Genomic DNA, 18,173 nt, shown 5'->3' with positions numbered 1-18,173 from the left:
AGCCCTCAAAGTCAACACTTAAGTCCTCTGCAGCAGAGCTAGTGTGTGACCTCAGCCTCTGGAAAGCTAGCAGCTGCAGTGTCCTGTCCCCCTTCCCTGGCTCCTGAGTATTTGTGCCCAGTGACTAACCTTCTATAACCTAGACACTAAAGTCTGCACAGAGCCAACATCTGAGCTGAGGCTTCACTAGGCTGGTTCTTGGGTTGAAGGGGTTATCTTATGAGGAAAGATTGAGCAGGTTGGGCCTATACTCATTCGAGTTCAGAAGAATGAGAGATGATCTTATTGAAATATATAAGATTCTAAGGGGGATTGACAGGGTAGATGCTGAGAAGATGATTCCTCTCATTGGGGAATCTAGAACTAGGGGGCACAGTTTCAAAATAAAGGGTCTCCCATTTAAGACAGAGATGAGGAGGAATTTCTTCTCTCAGAGTCATTAATCTTTGGAATGCTCTTCACCAGAGAGCAGTGGAGGCTGAGTCATTGAATATATTCAAGGCTGAGTTAGACAGATTTTTGATTGACAAGGGAGTCAAGGGTTATGGGGGGGGGGGGGGGGGGGGTGGGAGGGGAGGCATACAGGAAAGTGGAGTTTAGGCCACAGTCAGATCAGCTATGATCTTATTGAATGGCAAAGGAGGCCCGAGGGGCCGAATGGCCTACTCTTGCTCCTATGTCTTATGATTCTTCTGAGCATGTTTCTTCCTGAAGTCTGGTCTCCTCTTCCTCTACTAGCAGAGGGGCTTCCATATCACAGCAGTTGAAATGAAAGAGAAGGATATGGGTTGCCTTATGTGAGGGTTGAAGTAGTTTTGAGTGTGTGAACGTGAGGAGAAAGAGGTGGAATGTGTGTTGTAATGAATGTAGGACAGTGAAAGATAGTGGGGGCAGGGAGTCTTTTAAGTGCTGTGAGTCTTGTGATTAACGAGGTGTAAAGGGGTGCAACTGTGAGCAGGGAGAAAGAAAGCAGTATTCTTACCTTAAAAACACTAGTTAGGTCATTGTATTTCTTCTGGCATTGCAGCCATATCCTGGAAGCAAAGCTCCTGGCATTCACATGCTCCACAATTTCTTCCCACTGTTTCCTGAGTTGATGCCTGGAGGGTTTCCTATCGCTCCCAAGTGGAAGGGGATGTTCTTCCTTCTGCCCACTGCCAGCACCAGATCTTCCAAGGCAGTATTAGAGAATCTCGGTGCCCTCTCACCAGTTGCTTCAGCCATATCTTCATTCAGAATCATTTTCCTGGTGTCCGCAGTCAGACTGCACCTCCTTTTTCAGAAGTGCTAACTGCCTCTAAGTGACATCATAGGCACCCGATATCCATACGCGCCCTCCCTCCCCCACTGCAAAGAGATTCCAGTGATCGGATTTCTACGCCAAATAGCTATAAAATTATAACCCAAGTATAGGTACAAGAAGGAAATACTTAAACAGATCTACTACAAAACACAATGTTGTAAATGTATATTGAAGGAAAAGTTCCTGAACAATGCCAAGAGGGATCGATACTTATGCAATGGTCCATAATAAAGGATGTGCATCATTACTTGTGGTATAATTGTTGATCTGGTGCAAGGGTATCAGTAACCACTGGCCAGTTGCAAAATCACCCTTTATCCCTGTCCCACACTTACCTTCAGCACAAATGTGTTGTCTTTATCTGGCATTTCCAATGGCATCGTGGTCCTGACCTTGACGATTGCAGAGAGCGGGATGCTGACTCTGGGCTTTGTAGACTGTGAAAGAAAGAGTCAGGTTATTGTGTTTTGTTCATTACATCAAAACAGCTACCAGAGTTCAGACGTTGACCAAACGATGCCTTCTCTGGGTGGTCCTTATGGTAGTATAGTAGAGCTCAACCCAGACAGCCTTCATGGAGGGTAAATCTCTGTTCAGATTAATATTTTAGACATCTCACTTTTCAGTCAAATTCATTGTGTTTCTCACCCTACTTTGTCTCTTTCATCAATTCCCTTGCTTCCCGGCCATGTTTGTGACAGAAAGGACCATGCAGGTTAACCCTGAAATCTCTGCAGTTTCCACCAGTGTCATTGTGTCCCCCATCAGAGAGAAGCGTCTATTGATCTTTCCATGCTGTCAATGGTCGGACAGCAGTCTCACTGATCAGATACCTGTGGCAGACATTTTGTCCATAATCAATGGAAAAGCAAATTGGGGGGGGAATCTAAAACAGGGTCTGATTAGCTATCACTGGTTTTGTGCACCTGCCCTTGAGGAATTTATACGCACAGTGTGGGAGAACAGTGGCAGCTGAGTGATGCCCCAATACACAGCACTGCCACCAACTTTACTGCTGTCAGAGGATCCTCGACTATTATTTCTATATCTCCAAGTACCGGTCTCTCACAAGACCTCTCCTTCATAATAATCTTGGAATGAACAAACAAAAATATTGTACCCAGGGCACGTTTGGTTTTTTAATGCCAAAAGTATTCCTGTTTTTCTCTGCTATTTCAATTCTATCAAGGTGGATGTGATGTGCAGGGATTGAAAAATCAGTGATTATTAGAGAACTAGCAGTTGGGGGTAAACTGCAGCTGGAAAACCTCCAGCATCTCTTTCTGTCGCCATACTGGGTTAACTACTGCAGGGCTGTTAGGGTTGGGATTTTCCTGCATAGACTCATTATTCCAATCAGATAATAATGCTGACGGAGTATTAAAGGGAAAGTAGCAGCGTGAAGAGGAAGCTGGTTAATGAACAGTAAACAGAGGGTCGTGATTAATGAATGATTTTCAGATTGGAGGGATGTAAATAGTGATGACCCCAGGGTTGAGTGTGCTGGGCGACCATGCTTCTTCTCAATATATATAAAAATGATCAGGACTTGTGAATAGAGGTATGTTAAAATTGCAAACAACACAAGAATAGGAAAATGATTAAATGAAAAGGACCTCAAGGAAGGCAGCAACAGGTTCAGGCACATTAATAGCAGATCAAATTTAATGTGGAGAAATGTGAGGGAATACATTGGGAAGAGGAAATGATGATTAAATGGTGAAACTGTAAAAGGAATCGAGGAACAGAGAGACTAGGGAGTTCAGATACACGACCTCTAAAGTGGGAGAAGTTGATAAAACTGTAAAATAAATCATTAGTGAAAGTAATTTTATAGATAGTGTATAGAGTGGTATGTAAGTAAAGAGATCATGCTAAACCTGGGCAAATCATTAGTTAGGTTGCAATTTAAACAGTTTTAGGCACCTTACTTCAGGGAGGATGGCAAGCTTACTGAGAGGATGCAGGATGGATTCACTAAGGTGATACCAGCGATGAGAAGCTTTCATTATGAGGAGAGACTGAGGCACTTTTCATTACAGCAGGGAAAAGAGATTAAGAGGAGAACTGAAAAAGGAAGTGAGATGGGCAAAAAGAGTGATTGAGATATAAAAAGGAACCCAAAAGTCTTTTTTAGAGATACAGCACTGAAACAGGCCCACCAAGTCTGTGCCGACCATTAACCACCCATTTATACTAATCCTACACTAATCCCATATTTCTACCACATCCTCACCTGTCCCTATATTTCCCTACCACCTACCTATACTAGGGGCAATTTATAATGGCCAATTTACCTATCAACCTGCAAGTCTTTTGGCTGTGGGAGGAAACCGGAGCACCCGGAGGAAACCCATGCAAACACAGGGAGAACTTGCAAACTCCACACAGGCAGTACCCAGAATTGAACCCAGGTTGCTGGAGCTGTGAGGCTGCGGTGCTAACCACTGCGCCACTGTGCCGTCACTGTGTTTATATGTTTTATAAACATATAAATAAAAGGAAGGGTGGAGCCGATTCGGGACCAAAAGAAGATTCTTATGGAGGCAGAGGGCATGGCTGAGATACTAAATGAGTACTTGCATCTGTCTTCAGTAGAGAAAAGGATGTTGCCAATGTAGCATTATAGGAGGAGGCAGCAAAGAAATAGGATAGAATAAAAATAAAGAGGATGTACTTAAAAGGTTGGCAGTGCTCAAAATGGACCCGGTCCAGATGGAATGTATCCTAGATTACTGAGAAATTATGGAGGTTCTGGCCACAAACTTCCAAATGTCCTTAGGAGTTGGGGTGGTGCCAGAGGAGTGGAGAATCATTACAAGCTTGTTCAAAAATGGGGAGATGGATAAACCCAGCAACTACAGACCAGTCAGCCTGTCAGTGAAGGGGAACCTTTTAAAGACAATAATTCAAGACAAAATCAATTGTCGTTTGGAGAAGCATGGGTTAATAAAGATGCAGCCAGCATGGATTTATTGAAAACAAATCATGTTTGACCAATTTGATTGAGTTCCTTGATAAAGTAAAGGAGAGAGTTGAGGACAGTAGTGTAGTTGATGTGTATATGGTCTTTCAAAAGGTGTTTGATAAAGGGCCCACAAAATAGAATTATTGGCAAAATAAAAGCCCCCTGGATATTAAATTGGCTAAGTGACAGAAAGCAGAGAGTATTGGTAAATGTTTTTTTCAGACTCGTGTTTGCCAGGGATGGGGATCAAGACCACTGCTCTTTTTGATATATATTAATGACCTAGACTTGAGTGTACAGGGTATGAGTTCAGAGTTCGCAGAAGACACAAAACTTGGAAACCTACAAACAATGAAGATAACAGTAACAGACGTCAGAAGGACATAGAGACTGGTGAAATAGGAAGACGCATGGCAGATGAAATTTAACGCCGAGAAGTGTGAAGTGATACATTTTGGTAAGAATGAGGGCAGGCAATATAAACTAAATGGTACAATTTTAAAAGCGAGTGCAGGAACAGAGACACCTGGGGGTGAATGCACACAAATTTTTAAAGATAGCTTAACAAGTTGAAAAGACTGTTAAAAAAGCATACAGGATCTTTGGCTTCATAAAGAGGCCATAGAATATAAAAGAAGTTAGGTTAAATCATTAGAACACAAGAAATAGGAGCAGGAGTAGGCCATTTGGACCCTTGAACCTGCTCCACCATTCAATAAGATCTTGGCTGATCTGATTGTGGCCTCATCTCCACTTTCCTGTCCGCCCCCCATAATGCTTGACTTCCTTGTCGATCAAAAATCTAACACAGCCTTGAATATATTCAATGAGCCAGCTTCCACAACTCTGTGGAGAAGAGAATTCCACAGACTAACGACCCTCTGAGAGAAAAAATTTCTCCTCATTGCCGTCTTAAATAGGAGATGCCTAATTTTTAAACTGTGTCCCCTCGTTCTAGTCTCCCCCACAAGGGGAAACATCTTCTCAGCATCCACCCTGTCAAATCCCCTCAGGATCTTATATGTTTCAATAAGATCACCTCTCATTCTTCTAAACTCCAATGAGTATAGACCCAACCTGTTCAACCTTTCCACATAAGATAGCCCCTTCATCCCAGGAATCAGTCGAGTGAACCTTCTCTGAAATGCTTCTAATGCAATTATATACTTTCTTAAGTAAGGTGACCAAAACTGTACACATTACTCCAGATGTGGTCTAACTAAGGCCCTGTACAGCTGTAGCAACACTTTCCAACTTTTAGACTTGATTCCCCTTGCAATAAAGGACAACATTCCATTTGCCTTCCTAATTACTTGCTATACCTGCATACGAACTTGTTATGAGTCGTATACCAAGACATTCAGATCCCTCTGTACTGCTGAGTTCCGCAATCTTTCTCCATTTAAATAATCTGCTTTCCTATTCTTTCTGCCTAAGTGGACAAGTTCATATTTCTCATTTAGAAAAATTCAGGGTAATCAGGCAGAGTCAACATGGTTTTGTGATAGGGAAATCATGTTTAACCAATTTATTGGAGTTCTTTGAGGGAGTTACATGTGCTCTGGATAAAGGGGAACCAGTGGATGTATTGTACTTAGATTCCCAGAAGGCATTTGATAAGGTGCCATTGCAGAAAATGAAAGTTCCTGGTGTAGGGGATAACATATCGGCATGGATAGAAGATTGGCTAGCTAACAGGAAACAGAGAGTAGGCATAAATGGGTCATTTTCTGGTTGGCAAGATGTAACAAGTGGTGTGCCACAGGGATCGCTACTGGGGCCTCAACTATTTACAATTTATATAAATGACTTAGGTGAAGGGACCAAAGGTATGGTTGCTAAATTTTGCTGATGACACAAAGATAGGTAGGAAAGTAAGTTGTGAAGAGGACATAAGGGGGCTACAAAGGAATATAGATAGGTTAGTGGGCAAAGATCTGGCAAATGGAGTATAATGTGGAAAAGTGTGAAATTGTCCACTTTGGCAGGAAGAATAAAAAAGAAGCAAATTATCTAAATGGTGAGAGATTGAGGAGCTCTGAGATGCAGAGGGATCTGGGTGTCCTAGTGCATGAATTGCAAAAGGTTAAAATGCAGGTTAAGCATGTAATTCGGAAAGCTAATAGAATGTTATCGTTTATTGCGAGGGGAATTGAATAAAAAAGTAGGGAGGTTATGCTTCAGCTATACAGGACATTGGTGAGACCACATCTGGAATACTGTGTACAGTACTGGTCTCCTTATTTAAGGAAGATGTAAATGCGTTGGAGGCAGTACAGAGAAGGTTTACTAGACTAATATCTGGAATGAGCAGGCTGTCTTATGAGGAAAGATTGGACAGGGTAGACAGACTGGAATTTAGAAGAGTAAGAGACGACTTGATTGAATCATCTAAGATCCTGAGGGGTCTTGATAGGGTGGATGTGGAAAGGATGTTTCCTCTTGTGGGAGAATCTAGAACTAGGGGTCACTGTTTAAAAATAAGGGGTCGCGCCCCCCCCCCCCCCCATTTAAGACAGGAATGAAGAGAAATTTTTTCTCTCAGAGGGTCATGAGTCTTTGGAATTCTCTTCCTCAAAAGGCGGTGGAAGCAGAGTCTTTGAATATTTTTAAGGCAGAAGTAGATAGATTCTTGATAAGCAAGGGGGTGAAAAGTTATTGGAGGTAGGTGGAAATGCGGAGTAATTAGTTCAGTTCTGAACTTATTGAATGGCGGAGCAGGCTCAAAGGGCCGAGTGGCGTAGTCTAGAGGTGTGCAAAGGAAACCCGACCCAAGTCCGAATGCTGGACCCGGAAGCCCAACCCAACCCGGACCGGACACATGCCGTCGGATCCCGTTGGGGTCAGGTCGGGTAGCAGGCCTTTACCCATGTACTTTCTGTCTCCCTCCTTTCTTGAATAGAGGTGTTACATTTCTGTTTTTCCAATCTGCTGTGACCTCTCCAGAATCTCGGGAATTTTAAAAGATCGCAACCAATGCATCCATTATCTCTGCAGCCACTTCTTTTAACACCATAGGATGCAGGCCATCAGGTCCAGGGGACTTATCAGTAGAGCATGGATACCTGACCCGAACCCAACGGGACCCGACAATGTGTCGGGTTCGCGTCGCTCTTCCGGGTCCGGCATTCGGGCTCGGGTCGGGTCAAGCACAGTGACAGCTAGGATGTCAAGGCGTGAAACATTGCGCACTAGTCTGCAGTGAACGATTCCATCCAAGGTAGTGCACAATCTCTTCAATAAAGTTGATTATATTCCGGTGGTCGTGTCAGGTCGGGTCAGGCGCAGGAAAAAAATGAAAGGACTCGGGACGGGTTGGGCTTGGGTCAGATGTGGTTCTGTCGGGCTCGGGTCAGGTTTCATTTGTAGACCCGAGCAGGCCTTTACTTGTCAGCCTTTAGTTCTAATAGTTTTCCCAGTACCTTCTCCTTAGTGATGATTGTTTTAAGTTCCTCCCTCCTGTTCACCTCTTGATTTTCAAGTATTCTTGGGTTTTTTTTGTGTCTTCTACAGTGAAGACAGACACAAAATACCTGTTCAATGCTTCCACCATTCCCTTGTTTCCCATTATTAATTTCCCAGTCTCACCCTCAAAGGGATCAACGCTCACTTTAGTTACTCTTTTCCTTTTTAAATACTTGTAGAAACTCTTACTATCTGTTTTTTTATTTCTAGCTAGCTTTCTCTCATACTCGAATTTCTCCATTGTTATTTTTTTCTAGTCATTCTTTGCTGGTTTCTAAAATCTGTTCAAATCTTCTGACCTACCACTAATCTTCACAGTATTGAATGGTGCATCCTTCTCATAGAATCTTTCTTTCTCAGTGGAACATATCTTTGCTGAGAGTTATGAAATATCTCCTTAAATGTCAACCATTGTTTCTCTACTGTCCTACCTTTTAATCTATTTCCCCAGTTCACTTTAGCCAACTCTATCCTCATACCCTTGTAATTGCCTCTATTTGCCCTTAAGGACAATTAGTGTTAAACTCCAGAAAGCTGGTTATGGAAGGATAATGCTGGAGCCTATCTTTACTCAGTTTCACATTTATTGTACAGAATAAAAGGATACAAACATATAGCTCCTCACTCAAAACCTTCCATCAGTCTCAGTAAGTGTCTGCTTATAAGTGCTCAAGTCAGACCCCAATTAACTCCCTCCACCTGCATATAATCAAACAATTGATACACAATTAACAGATTAACAATAAGGGATGGGAAATAAATGCTGGCCTAGTCAACGATACCCACATCCCATGAAAGAGTAAAAAAAAAATAAGTTTAAAGCACTAGTCTTAGACCCACACTTTTCACCCTCAAACTGAATGTGAAATTTATCATGTTATGATCACTGTTGCCTAGAGGCTCCCGCACTATGAAGTCATTAATTAATCTTGTTTCATTGCACATTACCAGATCTAAAATAGCCTGCTCCCTGGATAGCACTAGAACGTAATGCTCCAACAACTTATCTTGAATACGCTCTTATGAACTCATTGTCCTTTGCCTTTGGCAATCTGATTCATCCAATCTAAATAAAGATTAAAATCACCCATGATTACTGCGATACCTTTCTTACAAGCCTCTATTATTATTCCTGTATACTCTGTCCGACAGTGCAGCTATTGTTAGGGGGCTTTTAAACTACTCCCACAAGTGACTTCTTACCTTTGCTATTTCTTATCTCTACCCAAACTGATTCTACATCTTGATCTTCTGAACTGTCATCTCTCACTGCTGTACCAATGAAATCCTTAATTAACAGAGCTATTCCACCACCTTTTCCTTGCTTCCTGACCTTCTGAAATGTCAAATACCCTTGAATATTTAGGTCCCAGCCTCGGTCACCTTGCAACCAAGTCTCTGTAATGGCTATCACGTCATAATTATTTATTTCTATTTGTGCTGACAATTCATCCGTTTTGTTACAAATGTTTTACACAGATACAGAGCCTTCAATTCTGTCTTTTTACCATTCTTGCAAACTCTGGCCTTATCTGCTGGTGCACTCTTAAGTTTATATGCTCTGGCACACTCTGGTTATCATTACCCATGTCGCTACCCTGCTCTATTGCCATGTCCTTTCTCTTTAATTTACCACATCTCCCCTTACGTGATCGTTCCACCCCTTCCAACTATTTAGTTTAAAACACTTTCTACCATCCTAGTTATACGACTCTCTGGAACACTGGTCCCAGTACAGTTCAGGTGAAGACCATCCCAATGGTACAGCTCCCACTTTCCCCAGAACTAGTGCCAGTGCCCCATGAATCAGAACCCATTTCTCCCACACCAGTCTTTGAGCCACGCATTCAACTCTCTGATCTTATTTACCCTATGCCAATTGGCTCGTGGCTCAGGTAGTAATCCATAGATTCTTACATTTGAGGTTCTTGTTTGTAATTTAGCCCCTAGCTACTCATAATCCCTCAGCAGAACATTTTTACTAGTCCTATCTATGTCACTGGTACCTACATGGACCACAACAATTGGATCCTCCCCCTCCCACTGCAAGTTCCTCTCCAGTCCCGAGCAGTTGAACCAAACCCTGGCACCGGGCAGGCAACACAGCCATCTGGACCATTGCTCTTGGCTGCAGAGAATGGTGTCTATCCCCCTGACTATACTGTCCTCTACTACCACTACATTCCTATTAACTCGCTCCTTTAGAATGGCTCCTGGACCACGGTGTTTGCTCATCCACCCTGCAGCTCCCGCTTTCGTTCATACAAGCTGCAAGAACCTCAAACCTGTTGGAAAATGGCAAGGGCTAAAACTCCTCCAGTTGTACCATCTCAATCCCCCTGCCTGCCTCGCTTGCAGTCATACCCTCCTGTCCCTGGCCACGGACCATGTCAGAAGACACTAACCTAACAGGTGTGACTGCCTTCTGGAACAAAGTGTCCAGGCAACATTGCCTCTCTCTGATGCATCACCTGTTAGGTTCCAGCAGGTGTCTTGCATCCAAGTAAGGGCAAAACACTTCAGCAAGGATGTCAAGGCCTTAGAGAGGATGCAGAGGAGATTTACTAGACGACAGTGACTCCTGACAACGCAGAGCATACGTAGAGTGATTGTGAACATCACCAGTGCATGTGAGCATTTGCTAGCTTGTCAGTATGAATGCCCACATGTCCGTGCTGATGTCACCATCTTACTTCTGCACTCAAACTCTTGCACTAAACCTGTCACTTGGTGACTTCTCTCCGAACCATCAAAAGGCTCCTTAAGTCATAGCTTTTAATAGCACATTATAGACCCCCACCCAATATTGGCGACCACGCTCTGGAAGTGGTTCAAGAGTTCACCTACCTAGGCTCAACTATCACCAGTAACCTGTCTCTAGATGCAGAAATCAACAAGCGCATGGGTAAGGCTTCCACTGCTATGTTCAGACTGGCCAAGAGAGTGTGGGAAAATGGCGCACTGACACGGAACACAAAAGTCCGAGTGTATCAGGCCTGTGTCCTCAGTACCTTGCTCTACGGCAGCGAGGCCTGGACAACGTATGCCAGCCAAGAGCGACGTCTCAATTCATTCCATCTTCGCTGCCTTCGGAGAATGCTTGGCATCAGGTGGCAGGACTATATCTCCAACACAGAAGTCCTTGAAGCGGCCAACATCCCCAGCTTATACACACTACTGAGTCAGCGGCGCTTGAGATGGCTTGGCCATGTGAGCCGCATGGAAGATGGCAGGATCCCCAAAGACACATTGTACAGCGAGCTCGCCACTGGTATCAGACCCACCGGCCGTCCATGTCTCCGTTATAAAGACGTCTGCAAACGCGACATGAAATCGTGTGACATTGATCACAAGTCGTGGGAGTCAGTTGCCAGCATTCGCCAGAGCTGGCGGGCAGCCATAAAGACAGGGCTAAATTGTGGCGAGTCGAAGAGACTTAGTAGTTGGCAGGAAAAAAGACAGAGGCGCAAGGGGAGAGCCAACTGTGCAACAGCCCCAACAAACAAATTTCTCTGCAGCACCTGTGGAAGAGCCTGTCACTCCAGAATTGGCCTTTATAGCCACTCCAGGCGCTGCTTCACAAACCACTGACCACCTCCAGGCGCGTATCCATTGTCTCTCGAGATAAGGAGGCCCAAAAGAATAGACCCCCACCCAACAGCTGCTCAGATCGGAGGCCTGACGGGAAGCTCCTCAGGATGCTTTTCTATGTTTAAAGGGGTTATATAAATGTAATTGGTCATGACAGGTGCTTCAATAGCTGCAAAATTAGACAGCTAGTCGAATGATGGCCATGAAACTATTGTCGATTGTTGTAAAAACCCATCTGGATCACTAATGTCCTTTAGGGAAGGAAATCTGCTGTCCTTACCTGGTCTGGCCTACATGTGACTCCAGACCCACAGCAATGTGGTTAACTCTTACATGCCCTCTGAAATGGCCTAGCAAGCCACTCAGTTGTACCTAACTGCTACGAAGTCAATAAAAAGGAATGAAACCAGATGGACCACCTGGCATCGACCTAGGCACCGGAAATGACAATGGCAAACCCAGCCCTGTCGACCCTGCAAAGTCCTCCTTACTAACATCTGGGGGCTTGTGCCAAAGTTGGGAGAGCTGTCCCACAGACTAGTCAAGCAACAGCCTGACATAGTCATACTCACGGAATCATACCTTACGGACAATGTCCCAGACACTGCCATCACCATCCCCGGGTATGTCCTGTCCCACTGGCAGACAGACCCAGCAGATGTGGTGGCACAGTGGTCTACAGTCGGGAGGGAGTTGCCCTGGGAGTCCTCAACATCGACTCTAGACCCCATGAAGTCTCATGGCATCAGGTCAAACATGGGCAAGGAAACCTCCTGATTACCATTTACCACTCTCCCTCAGCTGATGAGTCAGTACTCCTCCATGTTGAACACCACTTGGAGGAAGCACTGAGGGTGGCAAGAATGTACTCTGGATGGGGGACTTCAATGTCCATCACCAAGAATGGCTCAGTAGCACCACTACTGACCAAGCTGGCCGAGTCCTAAAGGACATATCTGCTAGACTGGGTTACGGCAGGTGGTGGGGGAACCAACAAGAGGGGAAACCATACTTGACCTTGTCCTCACCAATATGCCTGCCGCAGATACATCTGTCCATGACAGTATTGGTAGGAGTGACCACCGCACAGTACTTGTGGAGACGAAGTCCCGCCTTCACATTGAGGATACCGTCCATCGTGTTGTGTGGCACTACCACCAGGCTAAATGGGATAGATTTCGAACAGATCTAGCAATGCAAAACGGGGCATCCATGAGGCGCTGTGGACCATCAGCAGCAGCAGAATTGTATTCAACCACAATCTATAACCTCATGGCTTGGCATATCCCCCACTCTACCATTAACATCAAGCCAGGAAACCAACCCTGGTTCAATGAAGAATGCAGGAGGGCATGCCAGGAGTAGCACCAGGCATACCTCAAACTGAGGTGTCAACCTGGTGAAGCTACAACAGAGGACTGCTTGCGTGCCAAACTGCGTAGGCAGCATGCGATAGACAGAACTAAGCGATCCCATAACCAACGGATCAGATCTAAGCTCTGCAGTCCTGCCACATCCAGCCGTGAATGGTGGTGGACAATTAAACAACTAACTGGAGGAGGTGGCTCCACAAATATCCCCATCCTCAATGATGGGGGAGCCCAGCACATCAGTGCGAAAGATAAGGCAGAAGCATTTGCAACAATCTTCAGCCAGAAGTGCCGAGTTGATGATCCATCTCGGCCCCCTCCTGAAGTCCCCAGCATCACAAATGCCAGATGCCAGTCTTCAGCCAATTCGATTCACTCCGCATGATATCAAGAAATGACTGATGGCACTGGATACTGCAAAGGCCATGGGCCCTGACAATATTCCGGCAATAGTACTGAAGACCTGTGCTCCAGAACTTGCCGCACCCCCAGCCAAGCTGTTCCAGTACAGCTACAACACTGGCATCTACCTGGCAATGTGGAAAATTGCTCAGGTATGTCCTGTACACAAAAAGCAGGACAAGTCCAACCCAGCCAATTACCGCCCCATCAGCCTACTCTCAATCATCAGTAAAGTGATGGAAGGTGTCATCAACAGTGCCATCAAGCAGCACTTGCTTAGCAATAACCTGCTCAGTGACACTCAGTTTGGCTTCCGCCAAGGCCACTCAGCTCCTGACCTCATCACAGCCTTGGTTGAAACATAGACAAAAGAGCTGAACTCAAGAGGTGAGGTGAGAGTGACTGCCCTTGACATCAAGGCAGCTTTGACTGAGTATGGCATTAAGGAGCCCGAGCAAAACTGGAGTCAATGGGAATCGGGGGAAAACCCTCCGCTGGCTGGAGTCATACGTAACGTGATTGAAGATGGTTGTGGTTGTTGGAGGTCAATCATCTGAGCTCCAGGACATCACTGCAGGAGTTCCTCAGGGTAGTGTCCGAGGCCCAACCATCTTCAGCTGCTTCGTCAATGACCTTCCTTCAATCATAAGTTCAGAAGTGGGGATATTCGCTGATGATTACACAATGTTCAGCACCATTCGTGACCCCTCAGATACTGAAGCAGTCCATGTAGAAATGCAGCAAGACCTGGACAATATCCAGGCTTGGGCCTGATAAGTGGCAAGTAACATTCATGCCACACAAGTGCCAGGCAATGACCATCTCCAACAAGAGAGAATCTAACCATCTCCCCTTGACATTCAACGGCATTACCATTGCAGAATCCCCCACTATCAACATCCTAGGGGCTACCATTGACTAGAAACTGAACTGGAGTAGCCATATAAATACCATGGCTATAAGAGCAGGTCAGAGGCTAGGAATCCTGAGGCGAGTAACTCACCTCCTGACTCCCCAAATCCTGTCCACCATCTATAAGGCACAAGTCAGGAGTGTGATGGAATACTCTCCACTTGCCTGGATGGGTGCAGTTCCAACAACACTCAAGAAGCTCGACACCATCCAGGACAAAGCAGCCCGCTTGATTTACACCCCACCCACAAACAATCACTCCCTCCACCACCGACGCACAGTGGCAGCAGTGTGTACCATCTACAAGATGCACTGCAGCAATGCACCAAGGCCCCTTAGACAGCACCTTCCAAACCCGCGACCTCTACCAACTAGATGGACAAGGGCAGCAAATGCGTGGGAACACCACCACCTGCATGTTCCCCTCCAAGTCACACACCATCCTGACTTGGAACTATATCGCCGTTCCTTCACTGCCGTTGGGTCAAAATCCTGGAACTCTCTTCCTAATAGCACTGTGGATGTACCTACCCCACATGGACTGCAGCAGTTCAAGAAGGCAGCTCACCATGACCTTCTCAAGAGCAATTAGGGATGGGCAATAAATGCTGGCATAGCCTGTGACGCCCACATCCCATGAATGAATTTTAAAAAACAAAGTAATTATAGAAGGGATGATGAGAGATGCTTTAGGTCAAGCTTGGAAGTCAGGAGATGATTGGCGTCCCACTGGATCACTGGTTGGTTACATCTGACCAAGCCCAATTGATCTTCACTTATACATCGGTGTCGGGCTTCCAATAAGGGGGAGGGAATGGCTGCAACATAGCATGCCGGTCACCTTAACAATACTAGATGGCAGGATCACACTTATGTTCACTTCTTTATGATCACACTTCTTTCTTTTCTTTTTCTTTCTTTGGCCTCCTTATCTCAAGAGACAATGGGTAAGCGCCTGGAGGTGGTCAGTGGTTTGTGGAGCAGCGCCTGGAGTGGCTATAAAGGCCAATTCTAGAGTGACAGACTCTTCCACAGGTCCTGCAGAAAAATTTGATTGTCGGGGTTGTTACACAGTTGGCTCTTCCCTTGCGCCTCTGTCTTTTTTCCTGCTAACTGCTAAGTCTCTTCGACTCGCCACACTTGGCTGTCCGCCAGCTCTGGCGAACGCTGGCAACTGACTCCCACGACTTGTGATCAATGTCACAGGATTTCATGTCGCGTTTGCAGACGTCTTTAAAGCGGTGACATGGACGGCCGGTGGGTCTGATACCAGTGGCGAGCTCGCTGTACAATGTATCTTTGGGGATCCTGCCATCTTCCATGCGGCTCACATGGCCAAGCCATCTCAAGCGCCGCTGACTCAGTAGTGTGTATAAGCTGGGGATGTTGGCCACCTCGAGGACTTCTGTGTTGGAGATACGGTCCTGCCACCTGATGCCGAGTATTCTCCGGAGGCAGCGAAGATGGAATGAATTGAGACGTCGCTCTTGGCTGACATACGTTGTCCAGGCCTCGCTGCCATAGAGCAAGGTACTGAGGACACAGGCTTGATACACTCGGACTTTTGTGTCTAAGGCGTTAACGATGGGAAATATGTCTGGTTCCTGGCAAAGCCAATGAGGTCAAAGGGAAACATCCACTGGTTGGAGTCTCGTGCAGACCTGCCAAGAATGAGGCATATTAATTTTGTCAAACGAACATTGATTTTAAACTTGCTGGGAAGAAGAGAAGGCCTGTTACAAGGGCTGCCAGACACTTAGCTGAAAAACATTTGCATACTGACAGTGCTTGTGGAGACAAAAGAGCCATTCCCTGACACATTCAACCACAATGGATTTTGATCACCAGACATTGAAGGTGCAAGGAAGAGCATTCCAGAGACTGCTAAGGTGATACAATCCACAAAAGCCAGGACTGGTTAAACCAGTTGGTCACATGACTAACTGGCTGGTCCAGGGTTTTTTGAACTAGCCACAGAGTTTTTGAACTCAGTAAAGACTGTTTGCTCCTGGAGTGAGAAGACCTCTCCTGTCTGCTCCCATCTCTTTCTCAAAAGCCTCTGGACCCACTGAGGACACATAAACTTCAAGAGAGAAAAGTCTCCTACATCGAACAAGATTTAAGAAGAATACTGGGTCCCAATGAAAAGCAAGACCTACCTACAATCAAGGACATTACAGTGAGCTCGAAGAACAGTAACCAAAACCATCTTATTTCAAAGTTTTCCACTTTATTTCTTCTGCTTTTTTGTCTCATGTGCATATCGCCTATGTATGCTAGCGTGGGCGCGTCGCGCATCCATAGGCATTAACTGAATTAGAGTTTAAGTTTAATAAAGTTCAACTTTTTTCCTTTAAACCTAAGAAAACCTGTTTGTCTAGTTTCTTTGCCTTATAATTGGAAGTTAGTGAACAAGGATTCACTAAGGGAGAGCTAATAAAAAAAAAATGGTGTGTTTAAAACAAAACCCTGTTACGGTAAGACCAGGTGAAGGCTGAGAGGGTACCCTAGACCCCTTTCTCACCTGGTCGTAACAGAGTAATACTGGATTGTCAAGAGCCTGAGGATATTGCTGCAGGAGTTCATCAGTCCTTGGCTCAACCATCTTAAGCTGCTTCATCAATGACCTTCCCTCCATTATATCTTCTCTGATATTGAACCAGTCTGTGGCAGCCTACAGCAGGACCAGGATAATATCTACACTTCAGCCGACAAATAACACGAACAAATGCACCATATAAAGAAAAGAAAGACTTGCATTTATATAGCATTCTTCACAACCAACAGACATCTCAAAGCGCTTTACAGCCAATGAAGTACTTTTTGAAGTCTAATCACTGTTGTAATGTAGGAAACGCAGCAGCCAATTTATGCACAGCAGGCTCCCACAAACAACAGTGTGATAATGACCAGATAATCTGGTTTTTTTGTGATGTTGATTCAGGAATAAGACAAGACACGGGGGATAGCTCCCCTGACGATTTTTCAAAAATAGTGCCATGGGATCTTTTGCTTCCACCAGAGCAAGCAGATGGGGTCTTGGGTAATGTCTCATCCAAAAGATGGCACCTTTGCTGGGGCAGGCCTATACAAGGAGTTAATCCTGTTAACCACCAAATATAGGCATGTACAGGCACAATTCACCTGAGAAAAACTCAGCCTCTAGGCTCACAAAGTCCAGGAGAATTAGCCCCTACATTGGTATTGCTATTCTTTCTTTACACTCCATCACTCCCTGTGACCAACTTCACAGTAGCTCCTCAAATGTAAATGTCCTGAGCTAAGGGGAGGAGAGTGGATTACTCAGTTGGGTGATCATTAAAAGTGGATGGAAACAAATAAAGGCACATGATAAAATTCAAAAGGAAAGGAAGTCTAAATGTGTTGCAGTACCGATAGACAATTACTTCCAGAAAGCTGCCCTGCACTTTTGTGGCATGAAGAGATCTCCAGTCGCAATGAACTTAATGACCAGCTAATGACCAGTTGTTGTTCTTAAAGGTTTTTGGCCTGAAACAACAGCATGAGATACTAATAATATGAATGTATTTGTGTGAAATGTCTTTCATTCAAATTAAAAAGGGATTAATGACAGGGTTAGTAACATTAGGTATAGTTTCAGGGCACTGACTGACAGATCATGTAATGCTCAGAGTACCTAACTCACAGAGAGTCTCCCTATATCACTATCGATACTTAACCAAAAAAGGTCACTTGTGGGTTGTGGCAATTTGTCAATTTCTGTGCAGCAAATTAAATCTGTACAAGTGAAGAGTCTCGATGTCCTGAGAAAAATGACACAGTTTCTGTGTAAAAAAAATGCGAACTCCACTGTTAATGTTTAACTGCCCCAGCAAACAAAATGGTAGCAACTATCAACAGCACTGGATTGGGAGGACAGAAAATTGTGCAGACATCATTGTCTGCAGGTTTTTAAATCCTGCCAAGCTAGGTGAACAAAGGAGGCACTGTTATTCATCCAGATTTTCACAAAAGCCCAATATTAGCATTCATGCAGCACTGAAGAATCTGTGGATTCTGCAGTCAAAGGAGCTGCAGTGAACAGAAACTCTGTTCAGAAGAATACCAAGTGACTGTGGGCCAGTGCACGGAACATGAGAGTCCTGTGTTGGTAAGGAAAATCAGAGCAGTTCTGGAAAAG

General features: G+C 44.9%; 1 protein-coding gene across 5 annotated transcripts in view; it reads right to left on the bottom strand.

Annotated features, from left to right (window-relative positions):
• Window positions 1–18,173, bottom strand: part of LOC137346548 (SH2B adapter protein 2-like) — a 249,717-nt gene that overhangs the window by 115,732 nt on the left and 115,812 nt on the right. For all 5 annotated transcript variants that reach the window (XM_068010038.1, XM_068010037.1, XM_068010034.1 and 2 more), the window contains one exon: window positions 1,639–1,740. In XM_068010038.1, the coding sequence (XP_067866139.1) occupies window positions 1,639–1,740 (102 nt within the window). The remainder of the gene's footprint in view (window positions 1–1,638; window positions 1,741–18,173) is intronic.

The sequence above is a fragment of the Heterodontus francisci genome, chromosome 30 (assembly GCF_036365525.1).
Source record: "Heterodontus francisci isolate sHetFra1 chromosome 30, sHetFra1.hap1, whole genome shotgun sequence".
NCBI lineage: Eukaryota > Metazoa > Chordata > Chondrichthyes > Heterodontiformes > Heterodontidae > Heterodontus > Heterodontus francisci.
The sequence above is the reverse complement of the archived record's forward strand: the minus strand, read 5'-3'. Positions and strand labels throughout refer to the sequence as shown.